At 49.1% G+C, this 23,042-nt stretch overlaps 1 protein-coding gene across 6 annotated transcripts in view; it reads left to right on the plus strand.

Moving 5' to 3' along the window:
• LOC135905361 (uncharacterized) overlaps window positions 1–23,042 on the plus strand; it is a 145,863-nt gene that overhangs the window by 95,445 nt on the left and 27,376 nt on the right. For 4 of the 6 annotated variants that reach the window (XM_070536115.1, XM_070536116.1, XM_070536117.1 and 1 more), the window contains one exon: window positions 4,848–5,147. The exons of 1 other annotated variant lie outside the window; for it this stretch is intronic. In XM_070536115.1, coding sequence (XP_070392216.1) covers window positions 4,848–5,147 — 300 coding nt within the window. The remainder of the gene's footprint in view (window positions 1–4,847; window positions 5,148–23,042) is intronic. One more of the 6 variants, XM_070536118.1, reaches the window with a different exon arrangement.

Below are 23,042 nucleotides of genomic sequence, written 5' to 3' on the forward strand. Positions count from 1 at the left end.
ACGCAAATGTAATGTAAGGTAGACCCTGGTCCCAGTCACGGTGGTCGTCTGAAACGTATTTGGATAGCATGTCTGTAAGGGTGCGGTTCAAACGCTCAGTGAGGCCGTTCGTTTGAGGGTGGTAGGTGGTGGTAAATTTATGCTGCACTGAGCAGGCACGCATGATGTCGTCAATAACTTTGGCTAAGAACGTACGGCCACGGCCTGTTAGCAATTGACGCGGAGCACCATGAATCAAAATATTATGCAGGAAGTCCGCAACATCAGTTGCGCAACTGGTCGTAAGAGCGCGGGTTACGGCATAACGGGTTGCGTAGTCCACCGTGACTGCAACCCGCTTGTTTCCTGATGTAGATTCTGGAAATGGGCCGAGAAGGTCTAAGCCGACACGATGGAAGGGCTCGGCAGGGATGTCGAGCCGCTGCAAGTAAGCAGCGGGGAGCTGGGAAGGCTTCTTGCGTCGTTGGCAAAGTTCACAAGCGGCGACGTAACGTCGTACGGAACGGGCAAAGCCCGGCCAGAAAAAACGGCGACGTACACGGTCATAGGTTCGAGATACGCCGATGTGTCCTGCCGTTGGTGCATCGTGAAGTTCTTGCAGAATGGTTGAGCGGATGTGTTTAGGTATGACAAGCAGGAACTCAGAGCCATCCGGATGAAGGTTGCGACGGTACAGAGTACCGTTGCGGAGGACGAAGAGGCGTAGAGTGGCGTCGGCCGGAGAGTGTTCAAAACGGTCGATGAGTGCTCTGATGTAGGCGTCACGATGTTGCTCGTCGGCGAAAGGAAGCAGCTGCGACACAATCAATACACAAGCAGCACTGGTAATATTGAGAGTCAGGGTCGTCAACAGGGTAACGCGACAAGCTGTCAGCGTCTTAGTGCAGGCGGCCAGACTTGTAGACCACGGAATATGATAATTCTTGTAGCCCCAAAGCCCGTCGACGAAGCCGGCCTGTAAGATCCGTTAGCGATGAGAGCCAGCAGAGAGCATGGTGATAAGTGCCTACGGAAAAAGGGCGACTGTAAAGGTAAGGACGGAACTTCGCAACCGCCCAGACTACAGCAAGGCATTCTCGTTCCGTAATAGAATAGTTGCGCTCCGATGGTGTGAGGAGGCGGCTCGCATAAGCAATAACGCGATCCCGGCCGCGCTGACGCTGGGCTAAGACGGCACCTACGCCATGATCGCTAGCTTCTGTACGCAATTCTGTTGGGGCATCAGGGTCGAAGTGGGCGAGAGTGGGTGGTGAGGAGAGAAGAGTGATGAGACAAGACAAGGCGGCGGCTTCTGCAGTGCCCCACCAGAATTGTACGTCGTTCTTTAAAAGATTATTGAGGGGGTTTAGCAATTGGCGCAAAATATTGAAAAAAAACGACGACAGTACGAGCATGGCCGCCAAAACTTCGAACGTCTGCGGCTGTCTTCGGAACCGGAAACCCTCTGACAGCGCGAGTTTGGTCGGGATCAGGTTGTACTCCGGAAGCGTCGATGAGGTGGCCCAGAACAGTAATTTGGCGGCGGCCGAAACGATATTTGGACGAGTTAAGTTGCAGCTTCGCCTTTCGAAATACATCAAGTATAGCTGTTAGACGCTCAAGATGAGTGTCGAACGTGGGCGAGAAGACGACGACGTCGTCGAGGTAGCAGAGACATGTGGGCCATTTGAAACCACGGAGCAAGGAGTCCATCATACGCTCAAATGTGGCAGGTACGTTGCATACCCCAAACGGCATTACTTTAAATTGGTATAGGCCATCAGGTGTGATGAACACGGTTTTTTCTCTGTCCATATCGCGAACAGCAATCTGCCAGTATCCAGAACGAAGATCAATGGAAGAGAAATAGCTGGAACCGTCGAGGCAGTCAAGGGCGTCGTCTATACGTGGGAGCGGGTAGACGTCCTTCTCAGTAATTTGGTTCAGATGGCGGTGGTCTACACAGAAGCGCCACGTGCCATCCTTCTTCTTAACCAACACTACAGGTGACGCCCAGGGACTCGAAGACAGCTCAATGATGTTTTTGTCAAGCATTTTGTTGACTTCACTTTGAATTACTTGGCGTTCCGACGCAGAAACTCGATACGGTCGTCGGTGAATAGGAGTATCATCACCAGTAAGAATCCGATGCTTAACCGCGAGCATCTGGCCTAAAGGGCGATCATCCAAGTCGAAAATATCACTGTAGGACGACAATAGGTGATAAAGGTTTTCAGCCTGCGCAGAAGACAGGTCTGTCGCAACCTTTTTCTGTATCTTGGGGTCGGTGGCCGAGGCTAGCACGATGGGGCCGCTAAGATCGACAGAAGCATCGGTCGATAAAGTTGCCAGGTGATGGTAGCCGAGACAATCAACGTTGGCAAGGCAAATACCTTGCGGTAGAATTTGCTTTGCCAATCCAAGGCATGAAAGTGTGGTTTGCAGTAAAAGTAACTATACTGCGAGGCACGGTAACGTCATACTGTTGTGGAATGTCGGGCAGAGGAGCGACGAGGTACTCGCCATCAGGGACGGGTGGGGAAGAGAAGAGTTCAATATAGGCTATTGATTTTGGCTGCAGGCGAATAAAGCCGGTGGGGCGTAGGCGGCACTGGGGTGCGGCAGAAGGTTCTACGAAAATCGGCAACTTAAGGCGAAGGGTACTCGCAGAGCAGTCAATAAGAGCAGAATGCGCATAGAGTAAATCGAGGCCGAGAGTGAGGTCGGGGGGGGGGGGGGGGCAATGTGCAATCGCGGCGAAGAGGACAGGAGTGTGGTGGCCGGCGATGCTAACATGTGCCGTACACATGCCGATGATAGGCACAGTACCGCCATCCGCAACGCAGACGACGCATGCCGACGCTGGTGTGAGGAGCTTGTTCAGTCGTCGCCGGAAGGCAGCACTCATAATAGAAAGATGTGCACCTGTATCGATGAGTGCCGTGACAGGATAGCCATCAACGTCAACGTCAAGAAGGTTTTGGTTCCTGTGTAACGTGAGCAGAGGATTTGAGGGCAGGGTGGACAACGCAGCTTCACCTCTAGAAGCTGCAGTGCCTAGTTTTCCGGCTGGATCCGGGAGGCGATAGGCGACGGAGAGAAGCGACGGGGTTGGGGCGAACGAGATTGATGGCGTCGAGCGGCTGTAGGTAAGTTTCGGGGCAGGAGCATCAGCGGCAATGGGTTCATGGCGGGTGGCATAAGGAACAGAAGGTCGAAAGGGGCGGGAATGAGCGGCGGTGTATGTCCGAGGAGGTGGTGGCCATCGGTGGCGGCAGTGACGAGCGACGTGGCCGATGCAACAGCAGTGAAAGCAGATTGGCCTGTCATCAGGGGTACGCCATTTGGACGCGTTGCGGCGAGATGTGGCAGAAAAGAACTGCCGGGGATGAGGAGGGCGGCTAGAGAGCTGGGGAACCATGGGTGTAGATGATGAACACATGGAGTTGAGACCCATGTTCTCAAATTCCTGTTCGACGACGGCCTGAATCAACGCAATCGTGGTTGCTGGTTGATCGGGATGCGTCGCAGAGAAAGCTGGCAAACAGGCGGCCTCGAGCTTGCGGCGAACAATACGAGTTACGTCGTCACAGGGGGTGGTCTGACGCGGTAGTCCCTGACATGTCGATGTAGCAGCAGTGTTGAGTAGCCTTGTGATGTGATGTGTGATACGGTGGCTTTTAGCTTGTTCAAGGTGACGGCATTCTTTGATAATGGCGTCGATAGTCGAGACGTGGCCGAAAACAAGCAAATTGAAAGCATCGTCGGCGATGCCTTTTCGCACATGCGACACGTTATCTGCTTCATACGTAGTATCGTCAGCTTTGCGGCAGAGAGCCAAGACGACGAGTATGTAGGAAACGTACGGCTCAGTAGATGTGTGAACACGAGACAAGAGCCTTTCTCGCGGCCACCTTGCGCCCAATGGGTTCGCCAAACAGTTACCTGCGCTTTTCTTTGAAACTGCCCAACTGTTTATCTCGTCGGCATGCGTTTGGTGCCACACGCGTGGGGTGCCACCGTGATAAAAGATGAGATTGGCGAGCATGGTCGTTGGGTCCCACCTGTTATTAGCACTGGCGCATTCATAGAGCTTGAGCCATTTGTCAACGTCCTCTCCCTCTAGGCCAGAGAACACACCAGGGTCGCGATGTTGGGCAACGTGATGATCGGAGCAGTCCGACAAGCCGAAGCCGTTGCAGTGGCGCTCTCGTCACCGGGAGGCATAGTGGCAAGCTCGATGTACCGACCACTCCGGAGTTCCGTGGTGAGGACGGGGATCGCCGACCTCCACCAGAATGTTACTTGTGGAAAGAAAGCGATTCAAGAGGCTATATACAGGCTTTTTACACTGGAGCCAGATCTCCAGGCCGACACTCGCCCGCGCCAAGGGCACAGACCCACTTCGTCGTCGTTCTCGCGGTGGCTCGTCCCTTGAGCACCGCTCAATGATATCGTAGTAATATTAACAAGCAAACAGCTTCATCGCCGTGGGTCCGAGCCGAGAGGTGTGCATAAAATGGAGGCTTCAAGAGTGCATAGCCGCGTGCGATGGGCGTCAACTTGTGCTTCTTGAGTGGCACGGCTCCGTCTCGTCCATAGTGCTGTTCTCAAGGCCGCTGTAATGTCTGCAAATATATGGAGGAGCCTAGACGACCAAACTTGGTGTTTGCAGTAATTAGGTCAACGTATTAGTCACTAGATTTCACCAGCTTTTTCAGTGTTTAGCTCGGGTCGTGCTACTCGCGTATTTCATATTGCACGCACCGTTCGTCTTCTAAGTTCGCGCCCCACAGCCCTCATGTCGTACATGTTTTCTCTTCTTAGGTTTTTACCCATCAAAATTATTGACCCTAGTTTTCTTGCAGTTCGTGCTATCGCCGCGGGGATACCATGGTGTTAATCTCCTACTCTGCGACGCTTTGTGCCGGACTACGTCTGTAACCTGCCTTCATCTGAAATGCTCGACCTTCAATACTGAGTCTGCTGCCAAAGTCATTGGTGCCATCTCTAGACTGCTCCGGGAACAGCTAATCGAGCTGTCGCTCGAATCGCTCCTATTTAGAGGAAGTTTCCATGCGTCGTTGCAAGACTTCTTGGCGAGCCTGTCCAACACAAGAACTCTCAAGGTGCTTGTGTTCGTTGATGTTAGAGTCATCGACCCTAAGGTAATAATCTTTTGTCAAAAGCCTACGTGTGCATGCATTGCTTGCCTCTTCTGCTTTCAGCGTCATCATTGTGGTGTGCTCGGAACCGACCTAACGTTTCTCATGCACTAGTTACGCTGAGTGCTTACATACGCGTACAGGTGCTAAAACTTTTGGATGAAGGCATCTAGGATGTCTAACCAGAATTCTTCCTTTCTATAGCAAGTATTTCAGTTGCGGCTATAATCTGTGTCATCTTGAGAGAAGTCTCATGCACGCCACGTTTCTAATCGCTCAAAAGAAAAGGAAAACAATTTATGTGAAGACGCATTCTGAAGGTTTGAAGGAAGGCTACAGTGCAGATTTGTGGAGTGATTTCTGCGCGGCACCACATCACTACGTTTGCAGGAACAAAGCGGGCTCACCATGTCGCGCTCTGGCCGAGCAAGTTTTTCATTCAGGTGCCTTAGCGGATATGTGAACACTATGACACCTTAATTCCTCAGCCCGTATTTATACCTGGGACATTATTTTCACCGCTTCTCCAGATCTTGTCTCCTCGTTACCTCATCTGCATGGCTTAAGTGTATACTGTATAATAATTTGCAGCATAAGAACTTCTATGACAGTCAAATAATACTTCAGAATTATCGTTGAAGCCGCCGTGGTATCTTAGAGGTTATGACGTTGCGCTGCTGAACACAGTCGTCGCTTCCGTCCCTGCCGTGGCAGCTGCTTTCCGATGGAGCCGGAGTGCGAAAATGCTCGTGTACCGTGTGGCTCATAATCGCATCGGGATCCTGGTGCCTTGAAACCCATAATTTAATCTTTTTTTAGGTAGTAAGTATACTGATGTTGACGTATTTAGCACTGAATTCGGATAAGGTTTCTCCCACCGCATGCCAACTTTATATTCTAGTTGTGTTCCTGAAAACCTCATGTCTTTGCAAAGGCAGTCATTCAAGTCATGAGTAAGCACATGCCTCAAAACGGCGTCTTGTCCAGTGAGACGGAAGAGTATCATCATCAGAAATGGCTCCTACACTCTAAAGCAAGCAAACATGCAGTCGCTCAATAAGGATGAAGAAACGAAAGAAAGAAAATCTGCAGTCATTCTCATATTTCTGTTTGTTTGGTTATATGTGGCCTAATTCGATATCCTATCATGTTGGTATAGCATTCACTTGCCCTAGTAACGCTTGAGCATGGTGGCATGACGACGACTGTATGGCCCTGACGCACTAACGACTACGGTATGACAGAAGGAACGACGCCGATGGAATTAAAGATATTGTGTGACGACAAAGGGATGAGACATGACCAATCCTAAACGATGAAGTTGGCATAAGGACGACAGCGTGCTGACTGCTACATGAAGACAATTGAATCATCACTATATGACAAAGACGGTATGACGACAACCAGATGACGAGTATGAATGACAACGATCACATCACGAGGACGGCATGGGGATGACAATATGACAACGGATGCGTGATAGCGACTGTTTGAAGACGACCCCATCACAACGGTGGCATGGCAGGGGCGGCGTAATCACGGTTGAATACTGACAGCGTAATCACGATAAAATCACGAAGACGGATTGACGTCAACGAAATTACCAAGGCAGTATCACGACAGCAGCAGGTCAACAATGGGGTGATGTTACTGGGGTGATGACAATGGTAAAAAATACTACGTGGCGATGACAACATCGGTTGACAATGGTATGAGGACGACTGCATGTGTAACAATGCGGCATGACAAATCCATGACGACGATGGCGAAACGGCGACGATGGCGTGAAAAAGTGAGAGAACGATGGGATGATGAATGAATGAATAGAATTTATTGATAGGAAAGACAGAGAGGTCGACCTGAGCTAGTGCGCTCTAGTCTGCTACTCTGCACTGGGGAAGAGGGAAGGGGAGTGAAAGTATTGGGATGGATGATGATGATAACAGAAGTGGTGAGTGGTGAACCCTCCTACGCACCTATTACTTTCAGGTAAAAAAAAGAAGCAACTTAATTACAAATATAGCAAACTTAAAAGAGAATACACCTACATATGAGACGCGCAGCCATGAAAAATGGCTCATACCCTTCTCGAGGACAAATTACGGTCATCAAATGGTCGCAAATACCTTGCCACGGCTATTAAATTATTACCTAGAAGCCGGCATTGACATCCATGCCTTGACACCATCGGAGCTCATCTGTCTGGTGAAAACTACCATTTAAATCGCCATGATTCCGTAAAACCATATGCATTCAATGAAAGCAATGTTTTTATTTTGATGTAGCCCACTGTTCTTTATTTTTTCATTTCTGAAAGTGTTCTTTGCCACCGTTCTGCCAATATGTAAAGAGGGCCAGGGACCGCTCAAGCTGCCAATGAGCAGCTTTTACCTTGGCCCCCTTCATTTGCTTGTAAATGGGCACAAATAATATGAAATGAAATGAAATGAGTGCTTATGCACATGAGACAGTTGCCTCGCTAGAGCCGCTCGTCGAGCTTGGTGTCCTGCAGGAACTTCAACTATACTTTTGTTGCACACACTGAAATTGCAGTCAGGCCATGGGCCGAGGATAGCTTCCTCCGACAGTAGTTGTCTGCCAACGCTGGCTAGGAAGCTGTCTAACGCCCTTTGCTCCAGCATATATGCTGGGAAGTCGCACAGTACGTGTTGCAGTGTTTCGGGCATCTGGCAGTGTACACAATCAGGCTTGTTCGATTGGCCGATGAGGTATGCGTAGCGACGGGTGAAAGCAACGCCGAGCCGAATCCTGTGTGGCAATGATGTTTTGCTCCGTGTAAGCTTCGGGGGCAAACAGAATTTACCGTCTGGGTCAATCGTATGTAGACGTCTGTGAATATTATCAGAGTGGGCTCTGTAAGCCTTTGTAAGGTCCTGCATGAGTGCCTTGATCATGGAGTTGGTGTCCGGTCGCGAGTAGGCAATCCGTACTTCATCTGAGGAAGAGGAGGCCGATCTTGCCTCACTGTCAGCGAGTCCATTACCAAAGACACCACAATGGCTAGGCATCAATTGAAAGGTAATCACGTGGCCACTTAACTCGGCACTGTGATAAAGTTCGACGATTTCCAGCACGAGCAGATAGTGTGGTCCTTTCTTTAAAAAGTATTTTAGCGCTTGTAGCGCTGATTTGGCATCGCACAATATCGTCCATTTATGGGGTGTCTGCGTTCTCATAAAACGGACATCCTCTCGTATTCCCGCAAGTGCTGCAGCCGTAGATGTCGATTTGTGGTCTAATCGAAATCGTTGAGTAATTCCAAGTTGTGGGATGACAAAAGCGGCCGTTGTGGCAGATGGCGTGATGGAACCATCGGTATATACTTGTACAGTCCCACTATATGATGTAAATATATGGGACAGGGTGAGCTGCTTCAAGCCAATGGAGGAAACGTAAGATTTCTTCCTAATTCCGGGTATATGAAGCCTCACTAGTGGTCTTGGCAATGTCCATGGAGGTGTCACGGGGATGCCGGTGGCCTGGAATCTTGCAGGTACAATGCTTGCATGACATGCAATAGCTTTAGAAAAAGCACAGTCAAGGTTGGTGCTTGGAAGTGTTGACAGTGGATGGTGTGAGTGTCTGGTTAGCAGGCGAAGATAGGTTCGCACAGGTTCACAAGACCTGTATATGTCGATAGGACAAGCCCGTGCTTCCGCTATTGTGCCCTTAGTTGACGTGCAGCGTGGCAAGCCAAGACATATTCGTAGTGCTTGTGCCTGAAGGCTCTCCAGCGTGCGTATACAAGATGACCCCATGTTAGATAACACAGGCATGCTGTAGCGTATGTAGCCTACAAAACGTGCCTGGTACACTTGGAGCAAACTTCGCTCAGAGGGGCCCCAACTCAGTCCTGATATTACACGAAGGACGTGTACGAAGTTGGTCAGTTTAGCCCTAAGCGCAGCAACATGTTTGGTCCAGGAAAGGCTGAAGTCTATTATCACGCCAAGATATCTCTGGTGGGTGACTAAAGGGAGCGCTGTTCCGTCGACAACGATTGGATAATGTGACATTGATTTGCTCGTGAATGCCATGACTGCACACGTAGTTGCTGAGAGTTGCAGGCCTCTACGGCGCAAGTACTTCGCCGTTATGGTAGCCGCACGTTGGAGCCTTGCACGCACTAGTGGACGTGTGACCCCAGATGACCAAATACAGATATCATCCATCCACGTACGTACTGATACGCGCTGTTTCAGGTAGCTCGTCTGCAAGGCCTACCAGTATGATATTGAACAATATTGGGCTAAGGACACCATCCTGCGGAACACCCCTGTGAACGTCATGTCTGTCAGTCTCGCCATCCGAAGTGGACATGAAAATGGTGCGGCCACTGAGGTAACTCTGCAGCCATGCATACATCCAGCCACCAACACCAATATCCTCAAGCGCCTGAAGAATTGAATGGTGGAAGACGTTGTCGTAGGCACTTTTGATGTCCAGAAATATTGCGCATACCAGACGACGGCGTCTCTTCTCCTGTTGAACAGAAGATACTAGGTCGATCACACCGTAAATTGATGATCGGCCTCTTCTGAATCCATTGATGAAATCAGGAAGTCCACCACTTTTCTCGAGTAGCCATTCCAGTCTGCTCAGTACCATCCGCTCCATCACTTTACTGACACAGCTTGCCAAGGCTATTGGCCGATAATGTGAGAGATCATGTGGGCATTACCCAGGTTTTAGTAAGGATGATAACGCGTGTATGGCAATGGCGTAGCGGCGACTGTATCACGAAGCCTGTATGACTACGATGGCCTGATGACGAAAGGGTGAAAACGCCTGCATGAAGAGGGGTGGTTAATGAATCTGGGATGATGATCTTGCAGCGATAACGACGGAATCACCTCCAGCACAAACCTAGTGGCCCAAGCTATGGTTAGGACAAAGCTAGCCAATCGCAGATACAGTGTATGTCGCATATAGTCGAATGAATTGAAATCTCTGGAGGATCACTACAAATTCTAAATAAAGGTGTCTTAGTTGATACTGACACGTGTACTTGTTTAGCTTTCTCGGGTGACCGCTTTTCACTGGCTAATAAGCGGTAAACGTCATCGCTAAGTGCATGATGCGCCTGCATCTATCGCAAATTTCTCGAATGGTATTGATGGTTCTTTCCGTTGCCTGTTGTCACCGAAGCTTTCGTAATCTCAATGTATGCGCGACGCTAATTGCGTAGCAATTTCTGGGAGACACGCGGGCACCATCCAGGAGGGAACCTTCAACGACTCGCGTATAAAAGACTCAGTAACACTTCTTTTGGGCCTAGCTGGTACATAATTCTGAACTTAACGTTACAGCGCAAACACCTAAAACGAACCACAAAAAGAAAGACGACACACACTGGCACTAACAACTTCTTTTTGCCCTTCGTCGTCGATGCATATGTATATATATATCGATGCATCGACGACGAAAGGGAAAAAAGAAGTTGTTAATCAGTGCCAATGTGTGCCGTGTCTGTCTTTTTGTGGATCGCTTTAGGTGTTTGCGCTGTAACGTTGAGTTCAGTATAAAAGACGACGTGCTTACCCGAAGATCACATTTTCGACGATCGCCCTCTTTTCGCCGCTATCGTTGCGCTTTGAGTTCAACGTGCTTTTGGGCTCCAGGTTCATCCAATAAAAATTCCGTTAGGTTATTCACTTTTGATGCTGTCTTTTCACCGTCACTACTGCGCGACATTACGGTATGTGCTGTGTCGCTACGTGGTCGCTCCATTGCGCGAATGCTAATCGCGTTAACTTCCATTGTCATCCACAGGAGGGTTCTGCCGGAATTCTTTCATCTTCGCAATACTTAAAGATTCTGGTCACTATACTTCCCATGCATTATTCTCTCGTATTCCTAGAGGTGATCGTCCTCAGGCCTGAGACGGGCGACACGGTGTTTGATGGACGTAGCTTTGTGATTTGACAGCGGCCCCGCCTTCAACAAAGCGAAGCGCATTGAGGTGGTTGGGAGTGGCGGTGAGGCAAACTTCAAGACTTGCTAGACATCACAGGGTCGAATCAAAAAGACGAAAGGATAATAGAAAGGAAAACTCAAACCACCTTTCTCAAGGAAAGATGATTTCTCCAGAAACACACAAGTTAATCTTCCCACGGCACTACTGGAGTATTTTGATGGCAACATCATCGGACCCACCTTCTTTGACAACACACTAACGACACATCGCTACGTCCGCGGCATCCTCAAGGGCCCCGTTAACGACGTTTGTTGCAACATCTGGTTTAAACACGATGATGCTCTTGCTCATAGTATACTAGTCATTTTCGAACGTGGCTCGACAAGCTTTTTCCTGGACAGTGGGTTGGTCGGCACGGACTTGGGTCCTGGCCTGCAAGGTCACCGGAAATGACACAACTGGACTTCTTGCGGGGCTACGTGAAAGATTGCGTGACCCGCCGTGGTTGCTCAGTGGGTATGGTGTTGGGCTGCTGAGCATAAGGTCGCGGGATGAAATGCCGGCCGCGGCGGCCGCATTTAGATGGGGGCGAAATGCGAAAACACCCGCATACTTAGATTCAGGTGCGCGTTAAATAACCCCAGGTGGTCGAAATTTCTGGAGTCCTCCACTACGGCGTGCCTCATAATCAGAAAGTTGTTTTGGGAAGTTAAATCCAATAAAAAAAAAGATCGCGTGTACAGCAGCGAAACTACCACACCGGACACCCTAAAGGCAAAAATAGGCCGCGTCCGCCGCGAGATTCGAGCGTGGCTGATCAAAGCTGCAACACCACATGTGCTGGAAAGAAGCAAGTACTTTATTGCTTCAGACAGTGGCCTGTTTGACCACGTGTTATAACTGGCAAGGAAAATAACCGCTCAAAACTGGTGTAAAACGTGACTGTTTAGCGCACCTCAATGATGTTACCCTATACTTATATAAAAAAAAGCTTGCGACAAAGATAAAAATGAGTAAAGAACTGCTTTGTTTTTCCTCTTTTTCTGAGTTCAAGAGACAGAAAGGGTAAATGGCTAAAGCAGTTGCACCTTTGGATGTTTCTTTGTGTCCTATGTGCTTTTCGTTTCTTTTTTATTGTAATAGACTCCTGAGTAGCTCTTTTCTGTTCTTCCGAGAGTTGCCCTTTTTCTTTTTTGTACTCTTTGGCGCACAGTTATTTTTAAGACTGGATGAATATCTTTTGTAGCTTTGTTTCATGATACGCTAAAGTTAAAGGTATCTCGAATGCCTCATGATCGAGCGCAACATTCTTGCGGACACCACGCTCGTTAGGTCACGAAACCACTCGAGCCATCCTACATGATGAAGAATTATACGATGTGGCGATAAACAAATGCAGCCGTGTATGTTTGGAAGTTTTGCTTGAAGGAGCTTGAGTAGCGGCACGCGCGCGCCCATCTATTTCACAATTCGCGGGATTTTTTTTTTTTGTCTTGGAAAAAACAACCAGGCAAACTTCAGCACGAATGAATGCTTGATTAAGAGGTTATTTAAGGTGCTCTACAATTTTAATTGACATGTTTGCGATTGAAGTAATAATCTAGAAGTCCACTAGGTAAAAGCAACTAAATAATTAAATAGTTAATAACTAAATTAGTTAATTGATTAGTACTGCGTGAATAAATATACTGGCTGTAAGTACACAGGACTGCCGCTGCTACGCGGTCAGTACGATTCCTATAGCGCTAATACCGGACACCCGGCATTTCATCCTGTATACAGGATGAAATGCCGGGTGTCCTGTATACAGGATGAAATGTCGCAAGACAAGCTATAGCTTGTCTTGCCACGCCGTGAAAAAAACATGTGCATACTCCTGCATTCCTTGCATGCTGCACTCAGGCACAGAATTGTGCATGATTTGCGACGCCATTTTTCACCATTTCTGATAGCCAGAGCTGTTGACAAGACATGGGGGTAATTACCAGCAAGGCAACCTTCACAGAAATTCAATCGTTCAATGAGTGAAAGTAGGCACTTTAGGTAATCGCATGATCACGATTATATATCAGCACCAGTAGGATACACAACTGATGGTACACGTTGCCCCTTGATATGGCCACATACCGCCATGCGTTTCGACACTACCACAGCCCTATAGATTTCTGGAAGGTTTGAATAGCAAGGGGCCGAAGACGAAGTGATTCTCGTAGAGACCACTTCTCTTTCGCGCTGCAGTATTTTCGGCTTTTTGCCGTGTTTTAATGGGAGACGCCGCTCCCATTGCCATGGCAATGGAAGTGGAGTCGGCAGAATGCCGACGCGACGTGATTGCTTCGGCAGGAACCAGCCCCGGGAAGAGAAATTCAAGTCAAGCTAACAGCGAGGAAACTGTGGTGTACTCCTGCTCAAGCGATGACTCCTCAGATGACGAAGGCTTCGAAAGAGTGGAACACCGGAAGGCCAAGACAAGAAACATCAGCAGACGGCTGTACTCGCAGACAGGCCAGACGCAACTTTCAGTCGTTTAATCGTTGCCAATCGTACCTCATTGCTATCGAATTAAATGCCTGCAGCCAGACCATCCTCACCTTTATGGTGCCAGCACAGACCTGAAATACGCCTCACCCTCCCAGGAATCATGAAGAAAACCAACAAGCCGTCGTTTGCCCTGAAGCAGGCCAGATTAAAACTTTTATATGACGTGCACAGTGGCCGCGTACACATTTACATCGATGTCTCAGTCACATCTGCAAGTTCAGCTGCTGCTGTGGTTATACCAACATGATACGTCACAATAGAGCTAAAAACGTCACATCTATCTTCAACGACAGATGCTGAACAGGTAGCCCTACGTGCGGCTCCTCATTTCATTCAGGAGGAACCACCCCATGCATGGTCAGTCTTCTGTGATTCCACGGTTGCCCTGCAGAGTGTACTCTCAGCACTGCGCCATGCATCACATGAGCAGCTCTTCGCAGAGATCACAGAAGTCCACCGTCGCATAGTTCACGCGGGCCGCGATATAATATCTCAGTGGTTGCCTAGTCACTGTGGCATACATTGCAAGGATTGAGCAGACGCAGCTGCCCGATCTGCCCATGACGGCGTCAATTGCGTTACCATTCCTCTATCGAGAACCGACGCAGCGAAAAAACTTTCCGCACATGCGCGTGACTTGACATTAGCTCAATGGAATTCATCCGAGTTCACAAGTGCACACCTTCATACCCTGGACCCTAATTTACAGCTCCGTATTCCGCCCGAGCTTCCACGACCTGACTGCACCCTCCTAGTCCGTCTATGGCTTGGAGTAGCATTTTCAAATGCGTACTCTCTTCTTATCGGAATGGCCAACAGCCCACTTTGTGACTTCTGTGGGTGCAGTGAAACAATCGCACACCCTCTTTCTCAGTGCTCTCGTTTCAACCAGCAACGAGCAGTCCTCTGAGCCACCCTAGACCAAATGGACAAGCGCCCAATGACAGAAAACAAGATCCTTGGCAACTGTCCTACGCAAACATCAGCGTGATCCGCTACAAAGGCGCTGCCGCGCTACCTAAGAGACACGGGACTGTCTGACAAATTGCGACTGTGCACTGTGTGACGTAGGATTGTACGGTGACATTGCGTAACACTAGGAACGCCTTTGCGGGCTGCGTGACAGTGCCCACAGAACCAGTTCATGCGTATGTGCGTGTGTGTGTAGGTTTTTAATTTTTTTATCCTTCTCTCTCGCATCTATCGCATCCCCTTGCCCCTCCCCCAGTACTGGGTAGCTAACCGGAGATAATCTTTGGTTAACCTCCCTGTCCTTCATTTGCCTTTCTCTCTCTCTCTCTGGAAGCTTTCCTCTCATTACCAGTTTGTACACCACGATTGCTTTGTCAACATTTTCAAGCGGCCAACCCTGCATCCGTTGGTGCGCTTCTGCTATGCCAGAGAACTCGCTCAGCAGCTGTGTTTTCTTCTCCAGCATGACACTGTTGTCAATGTCACCACTGATTTCGCTAGAGGGGCAAAATTTCGATGTCGCTGCTTCTTGGTTGTTTACTATTTGCTCCTTTTGACGTTTAGATGGAGACGGTGCATGCGCGGTCGGGGCCTTGCGTTTTCGTGCTGACTACGAGGATAATTTAGAGCAATGGGGAAAAATGCGTGGCACATCTTCCTTAGAGCCCACTTGTCACGCGGTATGATAATGTCGCCTTTAATTTTGAGCACGAACTCTTTCGAAATATCTTCCTCGTGAAAATGGAAGTCGCAAACAGCGCAAGAGCTGGACAGTTCTTTGTCCATTCTGGGTATGGCCCGGCTCCACTGTTGAGTGCGCACATGGTCAGCGGGCAGCTTGAAGAAATGTTTTTTGGCTGCAAGTTTTGTAGAATCGTAACCACCTCGGCAACCAATCGCAAAGCAACGTGGCATGCTTTCTCACATTCAGGACTCGTCATAGGCCGACATCATATATACTGACACGTGCACTATTTTGTCTTCATCAGGCGAAACGTTTCACCGCATAGGAAATGTTATCGCACAGCGCAGGACGCGCCTGCATGTATCGGAAGTTTCTGGAATGTTATGGATGCTCCCACCCGCTGTCTGTGACCGAACCTTGTGTAATCTGATCGCATGTGTGTGCGACGCGAATAATGTAGAACTTTGTGAAAGGCACACGGGTCCCAGTGATTAATCTGGAACATTCGACGACTGATGTATAAAAGCCGACGTGCTTGACCCCCTGATCAGATTTTTCGACGATCGCCGACTGTGTTCGCCGCTATCGTGGAGCTTTAAGTGTAGCCTGTCTTTGTGGGCACAGATTGGCCCAGTAAAAGCCAGTTTTGTCTTTCACAGTATTGCTAATGTGTACTTTAACGCACTACCACGTGACAATACACAGTTGCGATGAACAACGATGACCAAACGCAGTCGCGCGATACGCAGAAAAGATGTTTAGCCTTGATTTTGTTGCCGACTAGTCAAGCTGCGTTCCACAAACCGCAAGACGCGCAGCAGAAGTGAAATGCGCACTGCTCTGAATTTCGTTAAGCTCGGGTGCTAGGGCGCTACCCTTTTGACGCTACTACGGTAAGTAGCAGCGGGAACACACGCCACACGAGCTGCGTCGATAGATTTCACTGGAACTCACAAGCATAGCGATGACTGCGCAAAACAGTTGAACGCAATGTTACTAGATTTGTTGAAGGCAACGAAGAAACACCCAACACAAGACCACGCCTGCGTTGGCTCCGCGGACACCGCCGTCAGACTGGTGACGCGGCGACTGGCGCGCCCCCGATCGGCGGAACTAGGAAGAGTGACATCCACGACGCCGGAGTTCACAAATTGGCGACGGTTTCCAGAACATGGTTTGTCTTGCGCGTCCGATTAGCTTGTGACGCCTCGTCGCCCACACATTGTGAATTCAGCATGCATCAGCAGTGATTACACGTCGCCTGCGGCTTCGCTTGCGATTGCACCAACTAAAAACTGCTACGCTAAGCGGCGCAGAAAGCACGTTCGTGGTGCACGCTGACAACTCAGCCACCCGAATTCCTGAAGCTGAGAGCGTCGCAACTAAACTGGCTGCCCAAGACACTATGGAGACGAGCCAAAACGCTTGTATACCTTCACCAAAGCGACTCGGCAGCTGGATTCCGCTCGCCAACCGGACGCCGCGCGCTAAGCCAACCTGCAACACAGTCGCCGACCCGCAAATCATACGCGTTTCGCTGCATCGGACCAAAGACTCACGAAGAAAACATGCAAGAGCTTCTGCGAAGACACATTTCTCCTTCGTGTCATTCCGATTTCTTTAAAAGAGGGTTCAAACATATTTTTCAGCAGAGTTTGGAACCCGTGCCGCAACTCCGCAACTGAACCTTTATCGCACCGCGAGCAGCATTGGCTTGCATATCTCGAGCTGCTATAGTATGAGCTCAATAGTACTCTTGCGCAGCGACAACAATTGCGTTAAAGGACGCTCAAAGCAGACATCGAGCACGTGGCATTGTCACATGGGCCGAGAACTTTGACACGTCCCTTAGTCCTGGAACAGGCGTGACTAGGTCTAAGAATTTAATAAAAGGTATAATGAAGCCAGGCACACATCTAGACTACGACTATTGAGTGACGGCAAGCGAGTTTGCAATGACCCTGCTGCAGTACCTGCATGATGCGGAGTCGGAAGCTCTTATTTGCCGTTCTTTAATTATTTATGCCTTAAGGCAGATCCTTCTGAATAAAAATAATTTTTTATGAGCCGATAAGCGTGAGCACGGGAAATATTCGTAGGCCCAGTGTGGCCTTGATTTCTTCAAGGGTGCTTCTAATCTACAGAAAAATTATAATCTACTGTCCCCACTCAACATTAGTCAGCACTGCCGGACATTTAAAATTTTCAATCTTGCCTACTTCACCAACAATGGTCTATTAAATACTCGAAATTAATTTCTCTAAAGAATGGCTTAGTGCAATGTTCTCCATTGCGCATTACATTTCTAAATTTACAACTACAGTGAAACTTCACTTGAACGAACTTCAAGGGACCCCGGGGAAAAGTTTGTTAAAATGAAAGTTCGCTAAACTGAAATAAACAAGCGGGCGAACTGGTAGTCAAATTGTTTATCAACGCATTTATTTGTCACTCTGCTCAAGTTCCGCTAATTAGTACTTTGCAAAGAACACTGTGGTCTTCTGCTGCACTTTAGCACTTAGCACTGCAGCATTTGTGAACTGAGTCACTGTGTCTAAGCACTCGAGAACCTTCTCTGGCACAGCGGGCTGCTGGGCAGAAATGGCTTTAACTTTTTCCGAGGTGATTAGTGCCTCTTTAGCAGATATATTTGGCGCTTCGTCATCAGTGGTAGAATGTTTCTTGTCTTCGCCTTCTTCAGGTAATGCACTTGCTACAATATCTTCCGTAGGGAGTGCAGCGCATGTCTCCAACATGGGGTCACAAGCGGCATACTCCTCAAAAGACAAACGGCTATCTGCATCTAGCCTTTCTGACAGTTCGGGCTAGCCACCTGACTCACTGTTCTCTTCATCAGTGCCATGGTCCTCTGCTTCGAGATTGGTGTCCACAGCAGTCCAGTTTGCTGCATGCAGACCTGCTTTTTGCCAGCAATTCACTATCGTTAATGGTTTCACACTTCACCAAGCTTTGTAGTCTTGTAGTCTTTGTGTCGTCTTTGTAGCACATGGTTTTGTTCGGGAGCAGTAGGTAAGATACCCCGGTCTCGTCCGCATTGTATAAATCGTCCGGGATATAGTCTCTGATGACGTCGCGTAGTTTTCTTCCCGCCATGTGCTTGCAGCAGTGGTGTCCACGCTGCTGGCTTCGCCGGAGACTTGCTTCCATACGATTCCGTAGCGCGTCCGAAAGCGACACAACCATCCACTGCTTGCCTCAAATCCACTGACGTCGAAAAGCGCGGCGAATTCCATGGCCTTCTCTTGAATCATGGGTCCTTAAACTGGAATGTTACTGGATCGTAAATCCTTTAGCCATGTGGCAACAGCGTCGTCGACTTTCATGAAATATGCAGTGCACAGTCTTTTGCGGGAGGGGCTGAGCTGCGCACTTTCCGATGCGGCCGCGATTGCTTGGCGCTGGCTCTTAATCGTAGACAGTGACGATGCAGGGATCCCAAATGCCTTTGCAATATCAAGTTGACGCTGCGCGGAGTCCAGCCTACGTAACATGTCCCGTTTTTCGTCGAGTGTCAGGCGCTTTCGTTTTCCGCTCATGGTTAACTAGCACGCACACACTTCCTTGAGGCCAGGACTAATAGGCCTAGTATGGCTGAAGCTGTGGCTGGCTCTGGCTCTGGCTAGCTATGGCTGTGGAGCCAACTAAACGCACTAAACGTGAAAGAAACAGCAATGGTTTCAGCTGGCTACGGCTTAGGTAGCCAATCCAGTTCAAAGCTAAAACCCCCGCAGGGGCGTCTGCGTAAGCAGGCGTTTGGTGTGTTGCGACACCACGTACCCGAGCACACGAGGGTTGGACCCTCCCGCGTGTAGCCGTGCGCGGCTTAGCCGTGTCCGGGGAAAAGGGGATCCTGGGGGTTGAGCCAATGCCGGGTGTTTGGACCTTTACGGCCCCTCGGCGGCGGCAACACACCCCTTTGGCCTCGGCTTCACGTAGACGGCACCCCCGGACTGACCCACCCGGGGGAAATCGGCAGTCGCTTTTTCCTGTCCTCCTCTCCAATCTTCGTCTTTCTCTCTCGCCTTTTTCATCTTTCCTGTCTTCTCATCACTTCTCCTGACTTCCTAGTTTCCCGGCGGCAAGGGTTAACCTTGTGTAGCTAGCCAGCCTTGGTTATGCTGTATTTGGTTATAGCAGCGATGTACGGCTGGCGTTGGCAGGGTTTCTCTAGCAGGAACTTCTGTCACGTCCCCCTGTTGGGCTCCATGGTGGGTGGTCGGCATCGCGGCCGAAAACCCAACATTACTTATGGAACATGCTTTTCCTAAACTACCTGATCGCCCTCATAAACGAGGGCGCACCGAAGAAGTTTTTCAGTTTTTCGGACGTCAAGTCCACAATTTTCCCCGTTTTCATGTTCTCCACGCAGAAAAACCGGCTAAACAAGTACGAACAATCTCCCCGTTCCTAGTATCTAAGTCCCTTACCGAAGTTTTTGGCCCAGGATATAAGGTGTCAAGGATGGCTAGCGGTGACCTCCTCTTGGAGCTCCGCGACCAGAAGCAATTTGAGAAGCTGCCACAGCTAGTATCATTTGGGGAGACCCAAGTAGTAGTAACCCCGCACCGCACGATGATTACCTCCCGCGGCGTTGTCTCGGACGATGATTTGCTGGAGCTCACTGAGGCTGAGCTCTTAGAGGGCTTCAACGAACAGAATGTTATAAGTGTCAAAAGAATTAAGATAAGGCGAGATGGAAAAGAACTTGCGACCAAACACCTAATACTCACCTTCAATTCAAGTGTCCTGCCCGACTCAATCGAGGCCGGATACATCAAGCTCCGTGTAAGACCGTACGTGCCAAATCCCTTGAGATGTTACAAATGCCAGTGTTTCGGCCACAGCTCGCAGAGCTGCCGAAGCCGCCAAACATGTGCGAAATGTAGTGCCCTTGAACACGCCACTGAAGCATGTAATAACTCTCTCCACTGTGTAAACTGTGACGGGGATCACGCCGCGTACTCGCGGTCCTGCCCCTCCTGGAAGAAGGAAAAAGAAATAGTAACTATAAAAGTAAAAGAGAATATATCATTCAAGGAGGCACGCAGGCGGGTTGCATACCTGCCAAAGAAAAGCTTTGCCGAAGTGGCGCGTCAGGGGGCAGCGTCACAACGGCCTCCGGCGACTGTCCGACCCAAACGCAGTGAGTCGGCAGTTACGCCATCTGCCCCCACGGTGGTTGCAGCTAGCGCTGCTCCGCCAACCGAGGAAAAGGGGCCATCGACCCCGAAGGTGGGTGCAGCCGAGGCTGCCTCAACCTCCCAGGTCCCTTCCAGTGCTGGCAATGGCCGGCGCAGCCAAATCCCCCAGGGAACCCCATCGACCTCCGGGCTGGTGGGCACAGGGGTTTTGCCCTCCAAGGCGGGACCTTCCCTGGTAACTTCTCGCTCACAAGAGCATGTGTCCGGCGCCTCACAAGAGGCAATGGACACTACAACTATCCCCAAGGCGCCCCAGACGCCTAAGGAGCGGCGCGGTTCCCTCGAACGCTTCAAAAAGAGCAAAACCCCGGTTACAGGGCCTCGAAAGGGCTCTGTAATCTAAGACATCCCTTCCGTTTCCGTAAACATAGCACCAATTAAATTTAAAATATGGATACACAAATCATTCAATGGAATGTCAGAGGTCTACTTAGGAATCTTGATGATGTTCAAGAACTTATCCATAAACACAATCCAAAAGTGCTGTGTTTACAGGAGACACACTTAAAATCTACACACACAAACTTTCTCCGAAAGCACGTTACGTTCCGCAAAGACCGCGAGGATGATGTCGCAGCATCTGGCGGTGTAGCTATTATTGCTGACAAAAGTGTAGCGTGTCAGCATCTAAAGCTCCAAACGTCCCTTGAGGCCGTGGCCGTTCGAGCCGTACTTTTAAATAAACTCCTTACAATCTGTTCTCTGTATATACCACCACATCATCACCTTCACAGACGCGACTTAGAATCATTAATAGATGAGCTCCCGGACCCCTATTTTATTCTTGGTGATTTAATGCACACAGTACTTTGTGGGGCGATTCACGCTGTGATGCGCGAGGTCGCGTCATTGAACAGGTGCTTTTTTCCTCTGGAACATGTCTCTTGAACACGAAGGAGCCCACATATTTTAACCTGTCCAACAAGTCATACTCTGCCATAGATCTTAGCATTTTATCGCCGACACTTTTACCCAATTTTAAATGGAATGTGCTTAACAACCCGTATGGGAGTGGCCACTTCCCAATAATCCTAACTACGCCGAAACAAGATCAACTTCCCCCGCTGGTCCCTCGGTGGAAGATTGACTCAGCCGATTGGGAACGGTACCGAACTCTTACTTACATGACGTGGACTGAGATGTCTGGTATAACCATAGATGATGCTGTTGCATATTTTACAGCTTTTATACTGGATGCCACCTGTAAATGTATTCCACAAACGAGCGGCATGGATTCCAAGCGGCGTGTTCCCTGGTGGAACGATGCATGCAGGCAAGCACGGAGGAACCAGAACAAAGCGTGGGCGATATTTCGCGATTCTCCTACAGCTGAAAACCTGGAAAACTTTAAACGTGTGAAATCCCAGGCAAGGAGAACGCGCCGGCAAGCAAGACGAGAGAGCTGGGCAAAATTTATATCAAGCATCAACTCGTATACAGATGAGAGAAAAGTCTGGAATAGAGTGAAGAAAGTTAATGGGCAGCAAACGTATTCCTTACTTCTAGTAAATAGCCATGGAGAAAGCCTTGAAGACCCAGCCAACTCTCTCGGTGCACATTTTGAATACATATCGAGCTCTTCACACTACTCCGAAACCTTCCTAAAGTACAAAACACAAATAGAACAGCAAAAATTAGAAAGAAAGTCTGCTAAAAGTGCGGCGTACAACGATCCATTCTCTATAGCAGAACTGCAGGCAGCACTAAACTGTTGTAATACATCCGCCCCAGGTTCAGACCGCGTAATGTATGAGATGCTAAAACAACTACGACCTGAAACACAGAAAACCCTCCTCTACCTATACAACGTTATATGGTCTTCCGGCGAGATCCCCTTCGTTTGGAAGGAGGCTATTGTAATTCCAATTCTGAAACACGGGAAGGATCCTTCCTCTGTATCAAGTTACCGACCTATAGCGCTAACAAGTTGCCTCTGCGAAGTATTCGAAAAAATGATGAACTGTCGCCTACTACATATCCTCGAATCAAATAAATTCCTCGACCCATACCAGTGTGGTTTTCGCGAGGGTCGATCCACCAGTGACCATCTCATACGTATCGAGGCACGTATTCGTGAAGCTTTTGTTCATAAGCAGTTTTTTTTATCAGTATTCTTAGATATTGAGAAAGCTTATGATGCTGCGTGGCGGTTTGGGATATTGAGAGACCTCTCACAGTTAGGTATACATGGCAATATGTTTAGTGTTATTGAAAGCTATCTGTCTAATCGCACATTCCGTGTTCGAGTGGGCAATGTCTTGTCACGGAAATTTATACAGGAAGCAGGAGTGCCGCAGGGCGGTGTGCTCAGCTGCACGCTCTTTATAGTAAAAATGAATTCTCTTCGTCTACACATACCACGTAACATCTTCTATTCAACGTATGTTGACGAAGTGCAGATAGGATTCCAATCAAGTTCTCTTGCAATCTGCGAGCGACAGCTCCAGCTTTGCCTTAACAAGGTCTCCAAATGGGCTGACGAGAACGGGTTCAGACTGAACCCACAAAAAAGCACATGTGTCGTTTTCTCGAGAAAAAGG

This window comes from Dermacentor albipictus, chromosome 3 (assembly GCF_038994185.2).
Source record: "Dermacentor albipictus isolate Rhodes 1998 colony chromosome 3, USDA_Dalb.pri_finalv2, whole genome shotgun sequence".
NCBI classification, from domain to species: Eukaryota; Metazoa; Arthropoda; class Arachnida; order Ixodida; family Ixodidae; genus Dermacentor; species Dermacentor albipictus.